This window comes from Centropristis striata, chromosome 9 (genome assembly GCF_030273125.1).
Source record: "Centropristis striata isolate RG_2023a ecotype Rhode Island chromosome 9, C.striata_1.0, whole genome shotgun sequence".
In the NCBI taxonomy this organism is placed as follows: domain Eukaryota; kingdom Metazoa; phylum Chordata; class Actinopteri; order Perciformes; family Serranidae; genus Centropristis; species Centropristis striata.
The window spans coordinates 3,401,827-3,427,807 of NC_081525.1; the positions used below are offsets into that span (position 1 = coordinate 3,401,827).

Consider the following 25,981-nt stretch of genomic DNA (forward strand, 5'->3'; position numbering starts at 1 on the left):
AAATCAAAGAATAGCACAAAACTTTTACTTTTTTCTGCCATAAAGTGGAAGAAACACACAATTTTGCTGTAAAAATATAACATTTTCATGCAAAATGTATGGAGAAATACCATGATGTGTGAATGAATGACACAATTACCCTAAAAATAACAGGAATACTCAGTCTAAATTACAGTTTTTGCTGATATTTACATTTAAATTTAGAATAGAAAATCCACTCACTGTAATTTTTACGGTGAAGTTCTGGCAACCACAGCTGCCGGTATTTTACCGTAAATTAAACTGATTTTTTTTTACAGTGCAGATAGTACTTCTACTTCTTCCACCATGAGGTACCTCCACTTTTAAATTAATTTTATAATAATTTCTGTCACTTTTCAGTCAAAATTATGATGATTTTGATGATCTTCTTCTTCTTCTTCTTTTGTTTTAAGATCTTTCATTATTTATACATTTGATATAATTAGATTTTTTTCCAATAATATTTTTTTAATCAAATATTTTTGACTTTTTATATTAATTTTGACATTTTCTTTATGTTCTTGATTTTATAAAATATTTTTACTTAACTTAATAATTTTTACTTTTTATTTCATTATATTTACACTTCTTTTAATCATTTCGATTTTTTTCCAATCATTCGTTTTTTATCAAATATTTTTTACTTTACTTAATAATTTTCATTCATTTATCATTTTTACATTTAATTTAATCATTTAGATGTTTTTCCAATAATTAAATATTTTATCTAATATTTTTGACTTTTTAAAAATATTTTTGACTTTCTCTTTCATTATTTTGGACGTGTTGTCTTGTGATTTTTAACTCTATCAATTTATTTGGACTTTTTTTATCTAATATTTTTGATTATTTTAAGAATTTTAAAGTTTTCTCAAATAACTATTACTCTTAATCTATTTCTTTATTATTTTATTTATTCCCCTTTTTATTCCCACATTTATTCATTCTTTTATTGCTCTTTATATTTCCTTTTTTATTTGATTATATATTTATTTATCTTTACATTTATTCATTCTGTCATTTATTTTTCCTTATATATTCCTTTATTAATTAAATAATTAATTAAATCTATTCCTCCTTATATTTTATTTTTTATGTATGTATGTATGTATTTTTATATTATGTATGTATTTCTCTTTATATTTCCAATATTTTAGATTTTCTTTTTTTCTGTTGTTTCCATTTATTAATCATTTAATTTCTCTTTTTTCCCTCTTTGTATTTCTACATTCATTTTCTTTATTTTTTTTCCTTTTTTATAGCTCTCCTATGGCAACATAGTAAAGCATTATTAAACAAAATTATATATGTATTAAATAACATGCCTATTCAATATTTTTTTGTATTATTATAAGAAAGAAAAGCGGTGTTTTGTCCTGCAGGACACATTTTTCTTCGACATCTGAAACTCATCAGAGTTTTTCAGCTGCTGCAGAAACTCGACAGCTGAAACTTTAATGAAACCAGACGAGACTTTCTGCAGCGTCACATAAACACCTGCTGATGTTTCCATCCTCCATATAATATATAAATACTATATAGTATACTATAGTTTTGGTAGAAAACTCTAAATGCTCTTTAAACCAGTTATTCATTTATTATATTAACTTATCAGAACTCAGGTCACAGCTTCAAACCGCTTTATTATTATTAAATTAATCAACAGGATATCTCATTTGAACTTTTTCCTAATAATTTTGACTTTTTATGAAATAATTTTCCTGTTATTTAGTAATTTTGACTTTTTTTCTAATAATTTAGATTTTTTTTTAAATCTAATTGTTTGAAATTAATACTTTCAACTATTTATTTCCTTATTTTAAGTTTTTTTCATTTTTTCATTATTTGGGTTTTTTGTCTAATTATTTAATTTTTTTATCTTATAATTTAAAAAAATTCAGATTATTTTGAATTTTTCCAGTCGTCTAAACCAGCTTTTATTCCTTCTTCTATTTCTATTTTGTTCCTGTTTTTATTTGTTAATTATTTCTTTTTCTCTCTCTGTATTTCCATATTTATTTATCTTCATATTCCCTTTTTTGATTGACATATTTATTATTTTATATTTTCACTTTTTTACCCACATTTTTAAAATTTATTTCTCTTCTAAAATTCCCCAAAAATTATTTACATACTTGTTTTTTATTTTATATCCATTTTTTTTTTTACAAATCTATTTATAATTTTATTTATATTCATATTTCCCCCTTTTAATTTACTTCTTTATTATTTATATTATTTTACAAATTTTCTTTTCTTTTTTATAATTTATTTCTACTTGTACTTATTTGATCTATTCCTGTTTATATTTCTACATTTATTTTATTGTTTTTTTATTTCTATATCCATATTCTTTTCTTTTTTTATGGCACCATATGACTCCATTCCAAAGCATTTTGTATTAATATGTGTTACATATTTTGATCAGTTTAGAAAGGTGCTGAATAAATGAATCATTCTTATAATAATAGTGATAATAATAATAACAACAGTTAACAGTTAACAGCAGCTTGTTGGGGGCGTGGCCTGAGGGGGTGGGGTCAGCGGGGGGGTTACCCCCGCGCTGGCCGGGGCCCCGGGGGGCTCCTGGCTCCTAGCTCCTAGCTCCTAGCTCCTAGCTCCTGCCTCCTCTCTCCTCTCTCACATGTTTATATAAACGTGTTGGTGTTGTTCGTCCGTTTCCAGGAGTCCAAAGACTGAAGGACCTCTGAGCCAATCACAGCCCAGACACGCTGCCAGGGGGCGGGGCCTGTGCCAGCTGTGTGCCAGCTGCTGGCAGCACATCAGGAAAGAGTGAGAGAGCAGCAGAAGAAGAAAAAAAGAAAAATGAAACAGAAGAAGAAAAAAAAAGAAAAACGAAACAGAAGAAGAAGAAGAAAAAAAAAGAAAAATGAAACAGAAGAAGAAAAAGAAGAGAAAAGAAGAGAAGAGAGGAGGACAGAAGATTAAGTTTCTGTTTCTCTCAGTTTCATTTCTGCCAAAAAAGATCCAACAGAGTTCATCCAGGTTCATCTGAGAGGGAAACAGAAACAGAACGCCTCAGTGTTCACACACACACACACACACACACACACACACACACAGACACACACACACACATACACACACACACACACACACACACAGAGTGCACATGGAAAGTTTGGTCTATGTGTGAAGTGTGTGTGTGTGTTGTGACTTTCCTGTTGATCAGGGCGTGCTCGATAACAGGAGCAGGAGGAGGTGCAGGAGGAGAGGAGCAGGAGGAGAGGAGGAGCAGCAGGAGGAGAGAAGAGGAGCAGGAGGAGAGGAGCAGGAGAGTTAGAGGAGGGTGAGGGTGGGGAGGCAGGGGAGGAGCAGGAGGAGGAGGGTGAGGCTCTGGGTGGGGAGTCACAGGGAGGTGGGGAGGAGGGGGAGGTGGGGTGTGGGGAGGTGGGGGTGTGGCCTCCTGCAGCTCCTGCTCCGCTGAAGGGAAACTCCTGGTCAGTGGAGCTGAACTCAGTGAGAGCAGCAGCTGCAGCTTGTCCTCCTCCTCTTCATCCTCCTCCTCCTCTTCATCATGGCCGCTGCCTCCAAGTCGTCCCAGACGGCGAAGAACGTGGTGATCGCCCTGCTGGCGCTCTGGTCCGTCATCTCTCTGGTGGTCATCGTGGTGTGGTCCACGTCTCCGGACCTGAAGAGCGCCGCCCAGTGCCGCCTGGAGCTGCAGGACAAGACGGAGAAGCTGGAGGGAGCCAAGGTGGTGTGGGGGCAGAACAAGGTGGCGCTGGAGGAGATGGTGGAGGCGTCCAGGGAGGAGCAGGCCCGCCAGAGGAGCAGCATCCTGCTGCTGCTGGGACACCTGAACGCCACCAACGCCACGCTGGAGGAGTGTCGCCACGACAACGTGAGTCCATTCAACATTTAGACTCACATTCCTTCATGAAACTCTGAAACAAAGATTCAGTTTCCTGTTTAGAGAGAATCTTTCCTGAAGGACGACTTGTTTTTATCGTCTGTCCTCAGAGGAAACTCCTGCTGAGGTTTCAGTCGAAGGTTAAAGAAATGAAGCTGAATCTGTTTCTCTTTCTTCCTGTGTATTTTTTTCGTCTTCTCACACCAGTTAGTTTGAGGTTTAACCCTCTCAGCACACAGAAAAACTGTGAATACACTTTAAAGCAGTTATTCATTCATTATATTCACTTATCAGAACTCAGGTCACAGCTTCAAACCGCTTTATTATCTCATTTTAACTTTTTCCTAATAATTTTGACTTTTTATTAAATAATTTTCCTGTTCTTCAGTAATTTCCACTTTTTTTCCTAATAATTTTGATTTTTTTTTAATCTAATTATTTGAAATTAATAATTTTAAATTTTTATTACCTTATTTTAAATTTTTTCATTTAATTTTTTATTTATTTATCTTGTAACAGGTTCAAACCACTTTATTATTATTAGTTATATTATTATTATTATTATTATTATTATTATTATTATTATTATTATTATTAATAAATTAGTGACAGGATATTTTGCCTTTATCTCATTTCGACTATGAGTCCATAATTTTGACTTTTTATTATTATTATTATTTATTATTAACTTATCAGAACTCAGGTCACAGCTTCAAACCGGTTTATTATTATTAAATTAATCACAGGGTATCATTTATCTCATTTGAACTTTTTCCTTATAATTTTGACTTTTTATTAAATATTTTTCCTGTTATTTAGTAATTTCGACTTTTTTCTCTAATAATTAAAAAAAATGTTTAAATTGAATTTAACTTTTTTATTTTACGTTTTTTCAATTTTTTATTTTATTTATCTTTTATTTTATCTTATTTTTTGTTTGTATCTAATGATTTTGATTGTTTTCATTATTAGGGTTTTTTGTCTAATTATTTTATTTATTATTATTATTATCATCATTATTATTATTATTATTATTATTATTATTATTATTATTATTAATAAATTAATCACAGGATATTTTGCCTTTATCTCATTTTATCTTTTTTTCCTAATAATTTTAACTTTTTATTAATTATTAATTTGCTTGTTATTTTGTCATTTTTATTTCTAAATATTTTTATTTCTAATTGTTTTAACTTTTTTCTAATAATTTGAACTTTTTATCATTTTTAATGTATTTTTCTTTATTTATCTTAATTTTTTATCTTAATTTTTTTTGTCTTAATTGTTTTAACTTTTTCTTTATAATTTAAACTTTTTTATTTCCTTTTTTAATTTTAATTAAATTTTTAATGTATTTTTCTTATTTTATCTTATTTTTTATCTTTACTTTTTTCTTTATAATTTTAGCTTTTTTTCCTCATATCCTTTTTTTTAAAAAAATGAATGTGTTTTTATTATTTTATCCTATTTATTTTATGTTATTTATCTTATTTTTATTTGTATCTAATAATTTTGATTGTTTTCATTATTTTGGGTTTTTGTCAAATAATTTTATTCTTTATCTAATTATTATTATTATTATTATTATTATTATTATTATTATTATCATTATTATTATTATTATTATTATTATTATTATTTTCAAATCCTGATTATTTTGAGTTTTCCGTGTAATCTAAACCAGTTTTTATTTATAATAACAGCTTGTTTTTATCGTTCTGTCCTCAGAGGAAACTCCTGTTGAGGTTTAAGTTGAAGGTTAAAGAAATTAAGCTGAATCTGTTTCTGTTTCTTCCTGTTTAGTTTTTTCATCTTGTCACACCAGTTAGTTTGAGGTTAAACCCTCTCAGCACCAACCAGCAGCTTCCTGCCACATTTTCACCTCAAACTGCAAACAGGTCTCCTATGTCTCTTTTTATCGTGACGTTTGTAGTTTTGTAAAACTTTGCTTGAGTCGATTACAGAGATTAGGAGCAAGTTTAAGAGTTTTTTTTAATACCTGGACCACATTAGACCAGAAACCATCTGCACCAAGTCTGCTCAGAACTGGACTAGAGGCTGAAGACTCTTTAAAACTCAGTTTCTGGTTTGTGAAAGCTTTATTATTTTTTTTATAAATATTTTATTTGACTGCTTTTTTAGACCAGGTCCAGGTAGAAAACCATCTGAACACCAACAAGAAGTTTCCTGTTACATTTTACTCTTTGTAGCCTTGTTTTTCACTACAATATATAGAATATATATAAAATCCTGCAGCACAATCACAAAAATAAGTAGAGAGAACTCAGATAAAACTAATAATTTATAAACAGCATGACTTCAGTTTTTCAGCAATTAGAACCACTTTAAAGTAACTGAATGTTTTGTGCATCACATGAAGCTTCAGAACAGTAAACAACAGCATCGTCTGCATACAGGCGGATGTTTGTCACTGCAGCATATACATCTCTAAAAAATCTATATAAATCTATATTATCTAGAAGTCCTGCAGCTTTATGGAACCAGCACAATCATGGCTAGAAGTGGGAACAACTCAAACATGTCTTTGTGCAGAATAACACAGTTAGAATGAGAAAAAATCAATTTATTTGACTAAAATGTGAATAAAACCAAATCTATAGAAACATTTCTGTACATTTTGAAGTGTTTCTGTGTCTTGTCCCCTCCCCTGAGCTCTGTGTAAACAGCTTCACGTGGTTTCTGAGGAGTTTCATGTCTCAGTGCTGACAGCAGTGTTATAGTACTCGAGATCGGTCTTGAGACAAGTTTTTGAAGGTCTCGTCTCGGAATCGACTGTATTTTTACTCGGTCTTGTCTCTGTCTCGGACAAAGCGGACTCGGGATTTTATTTCAAGACCGGTCAAGACCACAACTGTGCTTTTTTGGATTTACTTGTTAATATCGGCCACTTGCAGTATTGCAGCTAAAAGCCAGAAAGTATTTCCCCCAGAGAAAGAGACAAAACTGCTACTGAAAACAGTTCAACTATGTCTCTTTTTATTGTCAAGTTTTAAGTTTTGTAGACTCTTTAAACTCAGTTTCTGGTTTGTGGAAACTTTATTCTATTTGTGAAAATGCAGTAAAGGCGAATTTAAGTTGTTTTTTTCCATACCTGGACCACGTTAAACCAGGTCCAGATTGGAATTCACTGCACCTAGTCTGCTCAAATCTGGACTAGATTATCTCAGAGAGGCCGCAGATTCTTTACAACTCAGTTTCTGGTCTGTGAAAACAGTTTTCTATTTCTTAAAAGGCAATAAAGGCAAATTTAAGTGCTTTTTTCATACCTGGACCATGTTAGACCAGGTCCAGATTGGAAAACCACTTCACCTAGTCTGCTCCAATCTGGACTAGATTATCTCAGAGAGGCTGAAGACTCTTTACAAATCAGTTTCATGTTTGTGAAAACTATATTCTATTTGTTTAGAGGCAATAAAGGAGAAAACCCGACTGCACTCATTCAGGCGGACAGATAACACAGAAGTAAAGTTTCTCTCCGTGTTCTCCAGCAGCAGTTCTCCCTGTGTGAAGCTCAACAACTTGTTTTTTTACAGTGTAAAGTGGCATTAACAGCTCAGCACCAAACTGAGCCTGAAATAGACTCTTCTTCTTCAGTGTGAGTGCCAGAGCTGCGAGCGGACCACACCCACTAACAGCTTCCATCTGTCCCCTGAAATAACCTCCATCAATAACTACCTTATTGAACCTTTATATTCAGGGAGAAACCGGACGGAGCGTCTTCAGTCCCAGACGCTCTGAGTGTCACTGGACCTCCTCAGAGTTTGTTAACGTGAGAACACGGAGAGCTTCTCCTCCTTACTCCACTCTTTCCATTCCAGCTCACTTTATATTTTCCCTCCAGTTCTTAAGGACTCTGAGTAGTTTTTCCCTGCCGACTGTTTAAACTGTGAAGAGTTTGGATGCTTCCAGATTCATTTTCTCAGAGTTGTTGGTTGGAAAAAGTGAGTGTTTGCTCTCCCTCCTCCTCCTCCTCCTCCTCCTCCCGTGGTGGTTGGTCCTGACTCATTCCTCCTCTCCTTGTTTCACCTCTGCTCTGCTCCTCCCTCTCCTCTCTGACTTCTTCCCTCCGTTTCTCTGCTGAAGGGAAACTCTCGCGTCATCACTGGACAATCTGGAATATTCCCCTTTTTATTTATAGAAACAGAAAGTGTGTAAAGGAGTGAAGCTGTTTCCCGCTAACAGAGGTGTGACTGTTGTTCACTGCATTACCCAGAATCCCCAGCGGTCAGGCCTACTGACCTGAGTGTGTTATGAAAACAGGGTGAGGCAACAAACGTTGTGTGTTCTTGTGAAACATTTACACAAGAAGAGTCAGTGACCCGTCAGCCCACAGACGGTTTATTCTCCATGTGATATCAGAGGAATATGAGCTGATTGTTGCTGTTTTTAACTCTTTGTTGCCACAGAGGGAACATAGAGACAGACCAGTGGTTCCTAAATGGCGTGCCGTGGAATTTTGTGACAACCGTACACTATTAATGGCTCATAGCAGTATTTCCTAAATGAGTGTCTGCTACTGGCAGCAGGAGATCATCATGTCATCAAACCTAAATTGTAATAACTATCAGCTATTTTAAACACGTGGTTAATTACTTCAATCTCCTCAAGGACCTCGGGAACATCCTCAAAGACTGTTAGAACCCTAGAAAAGTCCACTCAAATGTCCTTAAGGACCTCTGGAGTATCCTCAAAGACCACTAGAACCCTATAAAGCCCATTCAAATCTCCTTCAAGGACCTCATAAACACTAGAACTCTATGTAGTCCACAAAAATACTCTCAAGGATACATAGAACATCCTCAAAACCCGCTAGAACCCCATAAAATCCACTCAAATCTCCTCAAGGATGTCTGAAACATCCTAAAGGACCTCTGGAACATACTCAAGGACTGATAGAACTAGAAGTCTAGAAATAGAAGTCCACCTAAATGTCCTCACGGAGCTCTGGAGCATCCTAAAGGACCACTAGAACCCCATAAAGTCCACATATATCTCCTCAAGGATCTCTGAAACATTGTCAAGGTCCACTAGAACCCTATAAAGCCCATTAAAATATCCTCAAGGACCTCATGAACACTAGAACTCTATGTAGTCCACTCAAATACCCTCAACACCTTCTTACACAAGAAGAGTCAGTGACCCTTCAGCCCACAGACGGTTTATTCTCCATGTGATATCAGAGGAATATGAGCTGATTGTTGCTGTTTTTAACTCTTTGTTGCCACAGAGGGAACATAGAGACGGACCAGTGGTTCCTAAATGGTGTGTCGTGGAATTATGTGACAACCGTACACTATTAATGGCTCATAGCAGTATTTCCTAAATGATGTCTGCTACTGGCAGCAGGAGATCATCATGTCATCAAACCTAAATTGTAACTATTAGCTATTTTAAACACGTGGTTAATGTTGTCAAGAGGTTGCAGGTTGTTTCGCTTCAATATCATAAAAAAAAGTGACCTGTTACATTGAATTATATGTACAAATAAGTAAATAAGAAAAGAAAAATAATCATCATATGGCTGAGTTTAACTTAACAGTTAAATTAAATTTACTGTAAAAAAAAAAAATTAATAATAATGGTTTTAAATTAATCGTAGGAAAAAAAAAACACATACTATCATATTAAATTAAAAAAAATAATGATTCTACGAATATATAAATAGGCTATATTCAAATACAGGTATTTACTGTTTATTATCTGTATTTTTAAAGAAGTTATCAATAAAATAACTGACGGTTGTTTACTGCTATTACTGTTATTTGATGGTAAGTGTTTGGAAACTTTTGCTGCCAGACTTTTTACTGTTTTTTTTAAGACTTTTTATTTTTATTTTTACAGTGTAACTAAAATGACAGAAACCATCTTTGGGAAACATTTATTTGACCTCTTCTTTGAGTTTTAAGTTTGGCTCGTTAGTTCAGATCAGAGACCCAAAGTCACACAAACACACAACAGTAATTTATTTATTAAAGGGGTCTGGTGGCTTTGAGAGACATGTTTCTGTGGATGAGGGCTGCAGATAAATAGATTTTAAAAATAATCAATATCAGTTAAAGTGTATGCTATGTTTATATTATTTCCTCCTCTGTAACTCGCTGTCAGATGGATCTTTCTGACAGGAACTGAAGCTTTTATCTGTCACATCTTAGAGACACCAGACTACTTTGATAAAATCAGTCGTTTTAGTTCTCAGAGTCTCTGACGTTACAGCAGGAAGTTGATTCACGTTGTCGGTCGATCTGCTTCACACCAACTTCCTGTCTTCAACTCAGCACTTTAATAAAAAAAAACACCCTGATATGATTTAACCCCTTCAGGTAACCTCACTGCTGCATTCCTTCAAAATAAGAGCGTGCTGCGAGCTGTGGCAACTGTGAGGCAGGTGTGGTATTTACAGGTGAAGTGAGACATTCACAGAGTTTCTCTCAGCTCAGATCGATCTCTGATCTCTGATCTCTGATCACTTTCTGTTACTCTGAGAATCAGTTGTTTGAGTCACAAGACGTCATTATTAAACTAGTTTCACTTCGAAGATATTTATTTAGTTTTTTGATCGATTTACCCTGTGAGGACGTGTCTCTAACTAGCTTTAACTACTTTCCTTTCTTCCTTCCTTACTTACCAATATCCTTAAAGCTTCCTTTGTTCTGTCCTCTTTCCTCCTTCCTTTCCTTCCCTCCTCTCTTAAAAACTTTCTTCCTTCCTTAGATCCTCTTTCCTTCCTCCCTTCCTTTCCTCCTTCCTTGCTTCCTTACCTACTTATCTTCTACACACTTTTTCTTTAAATGCTTCCCTCCTCTGTTCCCTCCTTCCTTGCATACTTCCTTTATTCTGCTTTCTTCCACCATTCCTCCTCATTTATATTACCTCCTTTACTATTATTTAATATTGCATATTCCTCCCTCCCTCCCTTCTTTCCTTCTTCCCTTCTTTCCTCCCTCCCTCCCTTCCTCCCTTCTGTCCTCCTTAAATCCTCAAAACTTCCTTTCTCCTTCCCTCATTTTCCTTCCTTCCTCCTTTATTAACTTTCTTCCTTCCTTGTTTACAGTTGTCCTTCCTTAGATCCTCTTTCCTTCCTCCCTTCCTTTCCCCTTGCTTCCTTTCCTCCTTCCTTGTTTACTTACCTACTTATCTTCTACACACTTTTTCTTTAAATCCTTCCCTCCTCTGTTCCCTCCTTTCTTGCATACTTCCTTTATTCTGCTTTCTTCCACCATTTCTCCTCATTTATACCTTATACCTTTACCTTTTTTACTATTATTTAATATTGCATTGTTTTAACCATCCTTCCTCCCTTCCTCCTTCCTTCCTCCCTTCCTCCTTCCTTCCTCCATCACACCTTCCTTTCTCCCTTTCTCCCTCCCTTCCATCCATCCTTCTTCCCTTCCATTTTCCCTCCCTCCCACCTTCCTTTCTCCTTTTCTCCATATTTTCCTCCCTTCTATCCTCCGTTCCTCCCTCCCTTCCTTCCTTCCTTCCTCCTTTCCATTCATCCTCCCTCCCTTAATCTTAATCTCATGTATAAAGATGTATAAAGTGATTTGATGATGGTGTTGTCAGTAAAGGACTCAGTGATGTCACTAATGAGAGGCAGCGTGTTTCTATTGGTCTCTATTCCAGGAGTCTTGAAGAGCTCCAGGAGCTTTTACAGGTTAAAATAAATGAGTTTAATAAATCATTTCCTGTGTCACTGCTCGCTGAAGTCTGTTGACATGTTTCCATCACTTGTTGAATCCTCTGATCGGTTCTAGTATTTTTGGTCCATCAGACTGACCCGAGAGGATCCAGACTAACGTGTATTTGTGTATTCGTGTATTTGTGTTTTTGTGATGTTCGGCTCTCTGCTGCTGCTTCCTGCGCATCACTTCCTGTCGAGCGGCTCCAGGTGTTCAAACAGACAGAAAATCCCCAAAGAGCTCAGAGTGAAACACAACAAACTGTTTCTAGACCGCAGAGATCAGCGGAAAGTTTCTTCAATACCAAAATAAAATAACATTTTATTTAAAGACTGAATATGAAACTTCAGACTGAGGTGATGAAATATTAATATTTGAATCTTTAAGGTTCTGTGGTCCTTCAGGATGCTCCAGAGAACCTTGAGGACATTTGAGTTGGCTTTATAGGGCTCTAGTGGGTTTTGAGGATGTTCTATGTATCCTTGAGGATATTTGAATGGGCTTTAAAGGGTTCTGGTGGTCCTTGACAATCCTTTAGAGGTCCTTCAGTAGATATGTGTGGACTTTATAGGGTTCTAGTGGTCCTTGAGGATGTTACAAAGGTTCCTTGAGGAGATTGTAGGGGCCTTTAGGGTTTTAGTCATCCTTGAGGATGTTCTAGAGGTGCTTGAAGAGATTTGAGGAGGTTTCAGTGGTCCCTGATAAGGTTTCTAGTCATGCTCAGGGGTTCTTGAAGATGTTGAAGCAGTGGATGTTCCAAGGGTCCCCAATACATTTCCACTTCTCCTTAGACCTGGAAGTCCTTGATGGAGATGTTCCAGGTGCCCCTTGGGGTGCCTGAGGAGGTTAAAGGGCTCCTTGAGTATTGGTTATATTGGTCCTGGAATATGTTCGAGGGGTTCTTGAGGATGTTCCAGGGATTGTTGAAGATCCACAAGTCCTTGCAGGAGTTCTTGAGGAGGTTGAAGGGTTCCTTGATCGTGTACTAATGATCCTGCAGAATGTTCCAGGAGTCGTTGAGGGTTTTTTCATTGAATCCTGGAGAAGATTTGTGTTCCATTGATTATTGAAGACATTTTGGTTGAGTTCTAGTAGTTGTTGAGGAATTCTTGAGGTTCCTGCAAGTCGTTTAGGTTGTTCCAGGAATCTTTGAGGATCCTGTGTGGTCTTGAGAGGATATAAAGAATCTTATCTGATCTGGTTTCTATTTAGATTCTTTTCTGTCGAGGCAACAAACACAGAAACATGTTCGACACCTGAGAGTCTCTGAGCAGGTGCTGACAGGTCCAGAACACGAGGACATCAGAGTGTACTGAGTGTGTACTGAGTGTGTACTGAGTGTGTACTGTGTGTGTACTGAGTGTGTACAGTGTGTGTATTGTGTGTAGTTGTGGTATCAGGACCCTCTCAGGGTGAGGACGTTTGTTTGGACGGTTCCTTTAAGTGCCGTGTGTTTAAAGAGCGACTCTAACTTTAACTGCTGCGTCCAGAGAAAGGAATGTTTCTCTACGTTTCTCTCGTCGTTCTGCTTTCAATCAGCGTCACAGCTCAGAGAGCCCACAGCAGCCGGGAACCGCCTGGAACCGCCTGGTCTTCATCCACATGGACCTGGACCTGGACCTGGTCCTGGACCTGAGGAGCTGCTGCAGCATTTAACCACCTGCTGGTTTCTTGTGTCATGCTGCAGATTCTCAGGTCTCAGATGTTGTGAAGTCCTTGAATGCACCACAGGGTCTAGCGTTTCTTGAGGATGTTCCAGACATTCTTGAGGAGATTTCAGTTGACTTTGTTATGGTTCTAGCGTTCCTTGAGGATGTTCCAAAGGTCCTTGAGGATATTGTAGAGGCCTTTGGGGGTTTGGTCGTCCTTGGGGATGATCCAGAGTTCGTTAAAGAGATCCCAGTGGGGTCTTTATAGGGTTCTAGTGTTTTTTGAAGATGTTCCAGATGTCCTTGAAGAGATCTGAGTTGACTTTATGGGGTTCTAGCAGTCTTTGGGGATGTTCCAAAGGTCCTTGAGGAGATTGTAGGGGCCTTTAGGGTTCTAGCAGTCCTTAGGGATGTTCCAGAGGTCCTTAAAGAGATTCCAGTGGGGGCTTTAGGGTTCTAGTAGTCTTTGGGGATGTTCCAGGCTTCCTTGAGGAGATTTAATTGGGCTTTATAGGGGCTTTATATAAGTTCTAGCAGTCCTTAGGGATGTTTGAGTGGACTTTTTATGGTTCTGGCGCCCCATAAGAATGTTCCAGAGGTCCTTGAAGAGATTTGAGGGGGCCTTCGGGTTTCTAGCAGTCCTTGGGGATTTTCCAAAAGTCCTTAAAGATATTTGCATTGAGTTTCTCCTGCTCTCAGTTTACATCATTGTTGGTCATGTTTTCTGTCTTTTGGTCATTTTTAAATCTTTTTGGGGGATTTTGTCTCTCTTTTGGTACTTTTGTGTTGGTTTTTTTTTTTTCATTTTGTATCTTTTTTGATTAATTTCGTCTTTTTTTGGTCATTTTGTGTCTTTTTTTATTAATTTTTGGGGGTCATTTTATGTCATTTTGTGTCTGTCTTAGGCATTTTGTGTCTTTTTGTGTATTTTTTTGTCATTTTGTGATGCTTTTTTGGTCATTTTACGTTTACTAAAACAATGTTTACGTCTCCTAGGTTTGTTAGACCCTCCCACCTCCCCTTGCAAATATATTCAGTGATTTTGAATTTAATATATTCTGATTTTATTCTAATTAAACGCAGCGTCCAAACTGTTTCTGTATCAGGGCTGTACAACAACTCATTTAGACCTTTTAGTGTGTTTTCCAGCATAACAACAGCTCATTGTGAGGCTAACACCTTTTTTAGTTTAATTCCTGTAAATGTTTTATATGCAGCCTGCAGACACACACACACACTCTATATTCACTTTAATCAGGTTTCATTTACAAACACATAATCTCTCCCTCGTCCTCACGAGGCAACAACAGACTCTCTGTGAGTTATTTTTACCACAACATGATGTTTTTGATCAGAAGCAGCACTAGTTGAATGGATTCCTCCAGCGCTGCTGCAGTGAGTCAGTGTGTCATGTTGGGTGTGTTTGTTTCGTGCTGCAGGTCGTCCTGAACGGGAACATCAGCGCGCTGCAGGAGGCGGTGGAGCAGCTCCGCCAGACGGAGGCCAACCTGACGGCCATCATCGACCTGCAGGAAGGTAAAGAAGGAAAAACTGCCTCACTGCCATGAAAGGAGACTTTCTCAGCGGCCCCGCGCTTATTCTTAGCTGCATTTTCCCTCCCCGGTTACCATGGAGACCCGTGAGTCAGAGTAAACAAACACACACGATTGGTCGGTTTTAAAAAAAACAACAGGAATGTGTTTTCAGAGAGAGAGAGGGAGAGACGGAGAGAAAGATAGAGAGAGAGAGAGAGAGAGAGAGACTCCTTTAATTATCAGACAGAAACCACGGATATAAAACTGATCTTCAGTTTAACATCAGCAGGAAAAGTTCAAAACTCTGAACAGAAGAAAAGAAAGAAAAGTTTATAAAACCCAAACTTTGAATAAAACAAAAATATAACAAGAAAGAAAGAAAGAAAGAAAGAAAAACCACAAGTATAAATATAAACTTTTTAACTGAACTCTCAGCAGGAAAACTTCAAAACGCTCTGATGGGAAGTTTAAAACTCTGAGACGAAAGAAAAGACAGAAAAGTAAAGGACTTTATTTTCTATTAATTGCTTTCTTTTTTTCTTAATTTGTTCTTTCCTTTAATTTCCTTTTTTCTTTCTTTTTTATATTTTCTATTTTATTCTGTTTTTCTTTAATTGAGTGTGCTTGTCTGAGCACACTATACTCTCCACCGGGCTTCTTCCTAGATTTTATTCTACCATTTTTTCCGTGTTTTTTTTTTGGTCGATTACTCCTCCCAGAGTGTAGAGGGAGAGAAAAATCTTTCTTCTGATCGCTCTAAAAAGACAATTTCTTCATTTTTCTTCACAAAACACACATGTAGACGTTCAGGAAGAACTCAGGATGCTCAAAGTGAAGTCAGTTCACTGATAGGAGCTACGGTTTGGACAAAAAATCTTTCTGTTCGAGGGGAATTTTCAGCTGTTTTTCTCTCTCTCAGTGGCGTCAAATGTCACAGGAGCAGCTGATTTCAGTTGATTGCTCTGCTCTGATTGGTGGCCGCCACCTGTCCCTGGTTGCTAAGCTACCAAAGCCTTCTAGTTTTCTTTTTGTTATTTCTTTATTCGTTCTTTTCTTTTCTTTTTTCTTTTTTTCATCATTTGTTCTTTTTTCTTACTTTTTCTTTCTTTTTTATATATATTTTTGATATTTATTCTTTTCCTTTTTTTCTTAATTTTTTTTTTATCTTTCTTTTTTATATTTTTATATTTCCTTTTTTTCTCTCTTTCTCTTTTCTCTTTCTTTTTTATAGTTTTTCTTTTCCTTTTTTCTTTATTTTCTTTTTTCTTATATTATTTCTTTTCCGCATTTGTTTTTGTTTCCTTGATTTTTCTCTTTTTTTCCTTTTAATATTGCTATATTTTTCTTTTTCTTGAATTTTTTAAATTTATTTTTATATTTTCTTTCTTTTTTGTTCTTGTTCTCCTGTTTTATTTAATATTTTTTACTCTCCGTCAGAGCAAACATCTCTGAGCTGCGTATAAATCTTCATATTTCTTGCTATATGTTGCAGTTTAAAGCTTGAGGACGTGTTTACGAGGCAGGTGGCGGTGACGAGGTGTTTCCCTGACTTTAGTCCTGGGCTGAACAGGAGCTGATGGAAGCTGATGGAAGCTTTAATGAATCATTGTTCCTGCTGTGAAGCTTTAACGAGGCTTCGCTGGGAGACTTCCTGCTGTGAATGGTCGGAGGGAAGCCATGGATCCTGTTTAAAGCAGATATGAAGCAGCTTATTGTTCCTGCTGATAAACATCACTGACGCCTGGAACAACTTTTCATTTTTCTCCTCCAACACGCTCCGGTCGCTCGGCAACAGCTGGAATGTGTCTGAGTCATTTAATCGAGTAAACTGAGGAACTTTATACGTTTTACTCCAAAACAGTCAGCTGACAGATTCATGAGATTTATAAGATTTATTAGATTAGCTTCATAAGACTCTGGAACAGGTTCCAAGATTTATTTATTTTTTAAGAAAACTTCAGCACTTGCACCAGAGTTAATTTAATTTAATTTTTATTTTATTTTATTTCAGATTTTATTTAAAAGTTTTAATTAATAAAACTTCAGTACCGGGTCCAAATTTTATTTTATTTTATTTTATTTTATTTTATTTTATTTTATTTTATTTTATTTTATTTTATTTTTTATTTGATATGATCTAAGATTTTATTTAAGATTTTTACTCAGTAAAACTTCAGCACATGGTCCAGAATTAATTTAATTTATTTTTATTTTTATTTGATATGATTTAAGATTTTATTTAAGATTTTTACTCAGTAAGACTTCAGAGCCTGGTCCAGAGTTTATTTTTATTTTATTTTATTTTATTTTATTTTATTTTATTTTATTTTATTTTCAGCACCTGGTACAAAGTCTATTTTATTTAAGATTAGATATTTCTTTATCAGTCGCACATTGGGGAAATGTTCAGTGTTACAGCAGCAAAAATAGAAAGAAGCTTCAGTAAAATAGCAATAAATATTTAACGAGCAGTTTAAACAAGAAGAAATATTAAAGAACAAGGAACAATATAAAGAGTGTAGACAGAACAACAGAACAAAAGGAACAGCACAGAGTTTCTTTTCTTTATTAACTTCAGAGTTAATCTTATGTAATAAACGTTGAGCACCTGGTTCAGGACTGAACCTGGTCCTGGTTCCTGGTATCTGGCTCAGCCCTGCTGGCAGTGACCTCAGCAGCTCTGGACCTGGTCCAGGACCTGATCCAGGATCTGATCCAGGATCTGCTCCAAACAGGCCGAAGAACAGAAAACATGAGCTGGCAGCTGAGATCATTCCTGAAATATTCTCTGATAAAAACTCGTCTCCTTATAAGTTAATAAGCAGCTGAACGCTTCAGTTCCCACGGAAACCAGATTAATGCTTCAATGTTCACAGGACACACAAATAAAACTCAGATTAATGTTTTAATGTTCATAGGAAACATAAATAAATAAATAAGTGTTGACAGGAAACTGTAGTATTACAGTACTACAGGATTCAACCTGCAGATAGAACAGAGAGGAGAGAAAGTTTCTTTGCAACTTAGGGAGACTTTCTGTCCTTTTTTTAACCTTTTCTTTCTCTTTTTCTTTATTTGTTGATTTTTCTCCTCTTTCTCTGATTTCTTTTTTCCTTTCTTTTTCTTTTTATCTTTCTTTTTTATATCAATTTTATATTGTATTTCTATTTCTGTCATTATTTGTGATTTTTTTCCCTCTTTTTTCCTTTTCTTTCATTTTTTCTTATTAATTCCTTCTTTTTTATTTACATTTTTTATTTTATTTTTAATCTTTACCTGATTTCATTGTAATTTTTCCTTCTTTTTTTCTTCTTTTTAAAAAAAAATATTTTTTCTTTCTTTCTCTCTTCCTCCTGTCTGTTTCTCTCTGTGTCTCTGATGTTTCTCTCAGTAATTTTTCCTCTCAGGGACACAAAGGGTCGACGGTTCGAACCCCGAAGAGTCCGACTGTTCACCTGATCAGAGCTCAGTTATTGTATCATAACCTGTCTCTCTCTCTGTCTCTCTCTCTCTCTGTCTCTCTCTCTCTCTCTGTCTCCGTCTCCGTCTCAGACCGCATCGACCTGCTGCAGCAGAACGTGACGCTCGCCGTCCATGAGACCGAGTCGTGTTTCAGCCTGAAGGCGGCAGCAGAGAGTCAGATGTTGGCGGCTCAGAGTCAAACCAGAGCCTGTCAGTCCCAGCAGCAGTACCTGCAGAAACAGCTGTGAGTCCACACACACACACACACACACACACACACACACACACACACACACACACACACACACACAACTCCTTGTACTTCTATCTTTGTGAGGGCGCAGAAAACGGAGGTGCTGATTGGCTGAAGAGGCGCTCTGTGTATCTGCGCTCGATTGCTCTGCCTCAACTACTTGAATTGTGAGAACTGAATGTTCAGTTCCAAACTAATAAATTAAATTTCAAATTACAATGTCAGATTCAGTTTTTCAATGCAGTGATTCAAATTAAACAATTCAAATTCAAATATAAATAATTCAAATTCAGTTTTCTGGTGGCACATATTTCAGCTCATACTGAACTCTCAAACAGACTTTTGAAGAAGTGAGGATGTCCTCACTCTGTTGGTTAGAAACGTGTTCCGGTCCTCACTATGTAGGAAGTACAAGAACACACACACACACTGCAGATTTAAATCTTTATGTAGAGAAACATGTAGAGACGACGCCGTGCAGCTCAGACACAGATCAACCTGTTCCTGACAGGTTCTACAGGTTCTAGAGGTTCTAGAGGGTTCTCACCTGGTTTCATTTACCTGGAACTGAAAGTTAAGAAGGAACGTCTTTAATTTCACTTTTCTTTTCTTCAGTTTGGTGGCTGAAGCTCTTGTTGCTCTCATGTTGTTACAGAGAGGAGAACAGAAACTACAAGATAAACAATAATTAAACAAATGAATGACTTGATGTTTAAATTAATAGGACATTAAATGTACTAATAATAATATTAAAGTAGTTATATGCATAAATTAATTGATAAAAAATATTTTAGTTTGCATCTTTATTTATTTGTATTTTTACATTATTATTATTTTCTTTAGTTAATTCATTTTTATTTATTTTTTTGCATATTTAAATTTTATTTTAATTTGCATCTTTATTTGATTGCTTTTATATTATTATTTTTTCTTCAGTTAATCATATTTCAATTAATTTTTAAATATTTATTTTTGGCCTTAAATAATAAAACAATGTAAAAATAGAAGTCAATTCAATGTATTTACTTTCCTATTTAGATTATTTATTTATTTATTTTGTAAAATAACATTAATATAAAATACATGAATCATATTTTTTTGCTTTACTTTTGATATTTTTTAACATTTATTATTTAGTTAATAATAATACATATACAAAATAATAATATTCTTTTTTTATCATTTTTTTAACATATTTTAATTATTTTAATTTTAATATTTGTGGTGCATTTAATGCCATATTCATTTATTTATGTAGTTTTTTTTGTACAATTTTTTATTTATTTTTTTATTTATTTATTTGGCAGCTTCTCTTCTCCACACAGGACAAAAAAGCTCCATACTAGAAATTCTCTCCATTTATTGATCGAGATGTTTCTGATTGATGATTATTAATGATGATTATCTGTTAATTAATATTGATATTATTAATATTGGTTTCTTAATATTGTTTTCTTGTTGTGTCTACAGTCAGAAGTGTAAGGACGCGGCGACGCCTGAAGTCCCTGAGCAGACGCCGCAGCAGGACGCCGCCGCCCCGCCCTCGGGCGCCGCCTCGCCCCTCGCTGGTATTCCGGCGCTGACGCTGCTCGTCTGCGTCGTTCTGCATCTGATTACCTGTGAGTTCATCACACTCACTGGCTGTAAATCAACCAAACCACAAAACTCCCACTGCACCCGAACGCATCACTCACCCTGAAAAACACGGAGTCAGATTCAGCTGCGAGAAATTAAATCCTCCATCTGTCTCGTATCAAACCTGTTACACACACATTTATATTCATGTTTTCTTAATGGAAATACTTTAGAAATTAAAGAAATATGTTTTGGCTTTAAAAACAAGTTGCAGCATCAGATTTCTTCACTTGTTTATAAACTTTATTACAGACAGATTCAGGTTTTATCGTCACAGTCAAGTGTGCAATAAATAAATAAAAAATATTTATTATTTTTATATGATAGTTGTGACCTTTTTAGTTTTTTATGAATTTAAAATGCTATAATATATTATTTATTTATTTATTTTTTTCATTTTTTTCATTTTCATTTGGTAGTTTTGAATCAATTTATGTTAATGATATTCTTTTAAAATATGTCTATATTATTAATTAATTGATTAACTGATGTTGTTATGAGTTCTTTTTTAAAATAATTTTCTCTTATTTATTTATTTTTTACATATTTTATTTCTAATTTAATTAATATATTTATATATTATAATGTAAATATATATTTAAATAATATTTTTTATTAAAAAACACTGTAATTTTTTTCTCATTAATTAATTCATTAATTCATTATTTCTCATAGTTATATGTCATAATGTCACCTTGCATCTTGGAAAATAATAATAAAATATATAAATTATATAAGTGATTGCTTTAAATAACAATAATTAATAGTAGAACAAAATTATTAGAAAGAAGACATACAAATCTAAAATCTCAAAGATTTATTATTATTATTGTTATTGTTATTGTTATTGTTATTATTATTATTATTATTATTAGATGTATTCCAGATGAACACCTGTTGAGGCTTTTAAACCTCAGCAGCTCCTCCTGCTGGTCGCAGTTTGTCGCTGCAGTCTCAGTCTGTTATTTTTACTTTACGTCTAAAATATGAACCAGAAACCTCAGGAAGAAATAGATCCAGATAAATATAAATATGTTGATCACATAAAACATAATTACAACAATAAAAACACAAAAAATATTAATGCAACAAAACCAATACAAATAATACAAATTAAATTAACGAAACACTTAAGAGCCATAAGAATAAATATTAATTATAGTAAAAACAAATTAAATAAAAAGTAGAAAAGCTAGATAATAAGTATTTTAAAAAGGCAAAGATGAATAAAATCAAAAATAAGGATAAAATAACAGATACAACTTGTCTTGATGTCGTGACAGCTCATAATTATTTTATTATTTATTATTTAGTCATATCACATTAAATATATTCATTATATTTCTTAAATAAAGATTATTGTTATTTAGATTTCATCTTTTTTCTTTGTCCATTTTCTTTCTTATTTGTTGATTATTTTTCCTTTTATTGTTTGTCTCTCTATTTTTTCTCTTTTCTTTCTGTCTTTTCCCTCTTTTATTTTATTTTTTATAGTCTCTTTTAACTTTTTCTTTCTTTTTCATGTTTTATTTGTTTTACTTTCTCTGTTCTTTGTCTCTTCCTTTTTGTTTTTCCTTTCTTTCTTTTTTATTTTTCATTAAATTTTTTTCTCAGGTTTTTTTATCTTCACTTTCTTATTTCTTTTATGTTTTATTGTTTTCCTTTTTCTATATTTTTCTCCTTTTTTTGTCTTTCTGACGCTCATACAGAAATATTTCAGTTCTTTTCTTAATAAAATGTTTTTGACGTGTTGATGATGTCAGAGGGTCAGTGGGCGGGGCTTCCTCCCTGATTGACAGGTGTTCATCGTGTGTTTCAGGAGCGCGGCGAGGCGGCGACCTGTCGGGCGGCGAGCACTGTGGTCCAGGACGGCGAGGGGGGCGGAGCCTGGACAGACCTAATGACTGCTGTACAAACAAACCGACAGATCGCCATGGAGACGCTGACGTGTCACGCTGTCGTGTGATTGGACAGAAACTTTTGCTTTGACTTGAACAGCCGAGACGTTTACTGACTGCAGCTTCACCACTGTTTCATTCATGTTAAATATTATTGTTGTTATTATTATTCAGAATTTAATCCTCCGTCAGCTTTTCTTTGGATTTTAAAGTCGTGATGCGTTTGAGACTGTTGGAGAAACTCTGGTGCGTTCAGGGACATCAGAGCTTTCAGAACTAAGAATCACATTTATTTTTGTATCATGAATCCTGCAGGTGTTTCTCTGCAGAGCCAGCAGGGGGCGCCACATACACACTCTGAATCAAACGGCGGTGGGTGCGTTGAACACGTTGCCATGGACGCCGGCGCCGTTTTATAACCACGCCGCTTCTGATTGGTTCAAACTTCTGACACGATAGAAAACGAACCTCTAACTGTCTGACCTCGCTTCAGGAAAATACGTCGTTCAACACGCAAACGGAGCAAAACGATGCACACCGTTTTCAGATTGATCGTGCCCCGGCAGTGTTACAACACAGACAGGAAGTTTACCTTTCACAATAAGAGCAGATTAAAGTGCGTAATTAAATAATACACATACTGACAGTGGCGTCACCCACTCGTTCATGTGCAGAAAGTCCAACTGAAGAGACGTTTATGATCGACCAAAAAGTTCCAGGTTAACTCTGAAGTGACCTGTCAATCATGCTGTAGCCCCGCCCCTAACCCCTCCCCTTCTCTCTGGTCTATTTTCTCTCTAAATGGATCATAATTTACCAAATTATCATCATGCTGTACTGAAGAAGACTTGAAACTGACGGCTAAGAGCATAAACTCATTATGAGAGTGTTTACTGAGAAATCATGTTCTCATAGACTTCTATACGATGTCAGACAGAATGCAGGTTTGAGAGGTCATGTTGAATTTCTCTGCTGGTTAATAATAAAGAAACAATTAAATCAAAGAAAGACTGACGGAGGAAAGAGACGAGCAGGAGAGAACGTGGAAATTATTTTAGTTCAGTTTCTGTTCACACCTGACGGTTAAATCTGGTTTTAATCAGCTGGAATAGATTCAGGGAGAAGGAATGGAGATAATGATATATATATGGAGATAATGATATATATATATATATATATATATATATATATATAAAATGTTTTGTATATTTTGCTGCCAATCCTATTGATCAGGATCCAGGTTTCAACCGTCTGGTTTCTCTTTTTTTGTGTTCGACAATCAATTTTCCTTTTTTATTTTGGTTCTAACTCAGTTATAAAGTCACATTTTTTGTCGTTTATTTATCCTGCATGAAACAACATGAGGAGAAGAATCTCAGACATGCTTTCTGTAGTCCATCTTCAGAACTTTGTAGTTTCAACACAGCAGACCAACGTCAGTTAAATCTCCCGTTTGCGGTCATCTTTTCTCACATATTCTCTTTCAAATCTCTCCTCGACCTCCTGATGTTTTCCATCAAAGCTCCAGAAGTAACGTTAGGAAAGAAAGTGGAGATCAGTAATTTTTCGACTGTAGGAAGCAGAACGTTGAGACAAAATGTTGAATGAGGAATCAGCGGCTCTTTGGATCTAACGAGAAAACTTTAAAGCCAAAAATAGGACAATTTTTTCAGCTTTATGGTCAATAAGTCATCACTAAAAAGTACCAAGTCACTGCTTTGCAAAACATTTAAAACCCTTTTATAATAAACAAGCTTAATGCCACTTTTTGACTAATCACCTGCTGCCTGACAGAATCAATCAATATGTAATTTTCCCACTTTTTTATGATCCTGCTTGAGGATTTCTGAAACATCAGCAGATCTGATCAGCTGATCCAGACTGTCAGCTGTGAACAGACTCAATGTGTGAATGATTTTTTTTTGTCAGTTTGTTACTTTTTTTAAGCCGGAGATTTATTTTATCGGCTGTTTAACGACGTGTTTGTGCATCGAGAGCAGAAACGTTCAAATTCATGAATCATAAAGATTTCTTTATTGATTACAATAACATTTTGAACAGCTTCTCCCCATACGTCTTTATAGCTATAAACACATAAATAACAACGTATAAAAATATAGAAAATACCGGGTGATTCCACCAGAGGGCGCTACAGAGGAGTCTGACCGTAAAGAACAACAGATTCACAGGATGTTAAGAAAAAATAAATAAAAGGAGGTTAATTTACGGTTAAGATCATCTGTCATCGACGATGTTTGGCCGTCTAATTAATATCATTGTGACGATAACGTGTCTGTTGTTTTTTTCTTAATTCCCACGCTGCGCTGTGATTGGCTCGTTCCTTTTACTTTGACTCGTGCGAACTCGTCGTTAACAGCAGATTTATCTCCGACTTTTAACTCACAGCTTGAAGCTCGACGAAGCAGCGACGCGACTTTTAGAGGCTTTTATCTAATTTTTGTTGTTGTTTTATTTTGGCGGTGTGGGGTGGGGAGGGGGGGCTGGTTTGGGGCTGGGGGAGGGGGGGTGAGTCGGGGGAGGAGGTGAATGTTTTAATGAGAATAATAAACCTGAAAAGTTTCTAAAAAATGTTTTATTCTTTGTCCTCTATTTTGAATTTATTGGATAAAATGGAACAAAAGTGCAATTTTTTTGTGTTAATTATATATTTTTTAATATTAATTTTATATTTTTATTATTAGTTATATCATTTTATATATTTTGTATTGATTATGTATTTTGTTCTAGTATTACTTATATATATTTTAAACTATTTACTTAATTTTTATTTTATTTTATTTTGTTATTAATTCTATATTTTTTCATATAACTTAATTTTTTATTATTAAGCATATATTTTTGTTATTAATTATATGTGTATTTAATATATATATATGAGTGATACAAAAATATATATAATTAATAACAAAAATATATTATAATAATGATAAATATATATATAATTATTGCTTCTATATATTTCTTATTATTATTACTATATAGTTGTTATTATTAATTATATATTTTTGTCATTATTTATATATTTTTAATTTTACTTAGAGATCTTTTATTATTGATTAAATAAAAAAAATAAAAGCAAATTAGATAATCCAAATATTTTCCTCCTCAGTTAATTAATCAGATCATTTAGTTTATTGATTATATGTAATTATTGTGAGACATCATCATCATCGTCACCTTCATCAGGTCCTGTGTGAGAGTCGGCGTGGCGTTTTCCCACACCGCCGTCTGATAGGAGGTTATGAGGTCAGCAGGGGGCGGGGCCTGTCACCGTAACTAGCCAATGATGAGCGGCGTGGAGCTGATAACCATCTGAGCCAATCAGACGCTCCGATAGAGACAACAACAGTAACAGGTCCCAGAGGAGAGAGGGGCGGGTTTCAATTAGCGTCTGTGTGTGTGTGTTTGTGTGTGTGTGTGTGTGTGTGTGTGTGTGTGTGTGTGTGTGAGATGAAGCTTCAGTCTCAGTTCTCACCTCTGCAGATCTTTATTGTCTCATTTTATCTGATCGGAGAAACATTTCTGCTGATTGGAAATAAAAACACTGCAGTAAAAATACAAACACCACAAGTAAAAACCTAAATTTAACCTTTATTTATTGCTGTTTATTCATAGATTCTGTATTGTGTCATCCTTAATGTGTTATGAAAAGTGGTGTGCAAATAGATTTCTTTCAATATATGATGTCATGATTATAATAATAGAGCTTTAACGTCTAACTGAAGCGTTTAATTAAGTGTTTTATTGGGGATCAACACGTTCCTGTTCATACTGTGTCTCAGTATGTTGCAGCAGGATATTTTCCTTCCATCTGTTTCTAGTTTCTGGATTAATAATCCTGCTGCATTAATGTGTTTGTTGCATTCTGCCTCCTTTATATCCTGTTGGGTGCTTTAATCTACAGTAATGCATTATATTCTATAGGATCAT

At 35.0% G+C, this 25,981-nt stretch overlaps 1 protein-coding gene across 1 annotated transcript; it reads left to right on the forward strand.

Annotated features, from left to right (window-relative positions):
- The first annotated feature begins 3,425 nt into the window (after nt 1-3,425).
- Nucleotides 3,426-24,158, forward strand: si:ch211-1a19.3 (uncharacterized). The gene is made up of 5 exons (XM_059341820.1): nt 3,426-3,886; nt 14,687-14,783; nt 18,335-18,488; nt 19,968-20,116; nt 21,952-24,158. Coding segments are annotated over exons 1-5 (729 nt in total). The 5' UTR covers nt 3,426-3,559; the 3' UTR covers nt 21,954-24,158.
- The last annotated feature ends 1,823 nt before the right edge of the window (nt 24,159-25,981 follow it).

Coding starts and splice junctions, on each gene's coding strand:
- si:ch211-1a19.3 (XM_059341820.1), top strand. CDS start 3,560: ATGGCCGCTGCCTCCAAGTCGTCCCAGACGGCGAAGAACGTGGTGATC. Junction 14,784..18,334: donor CATCATCGACCTGCAGGAAG/GTAAAGAAGGAA, acceptor TCTCCGTCTCAG/ACCGCATCGACCTGCTGCAG. Junction 18,489..19,967: donor CAGTACCTGCAGAAACAGCT/GTGAGTCCACAC, acceptor TTGTGTCTACAG/TCAGAAGTGTAAGGACGCGG.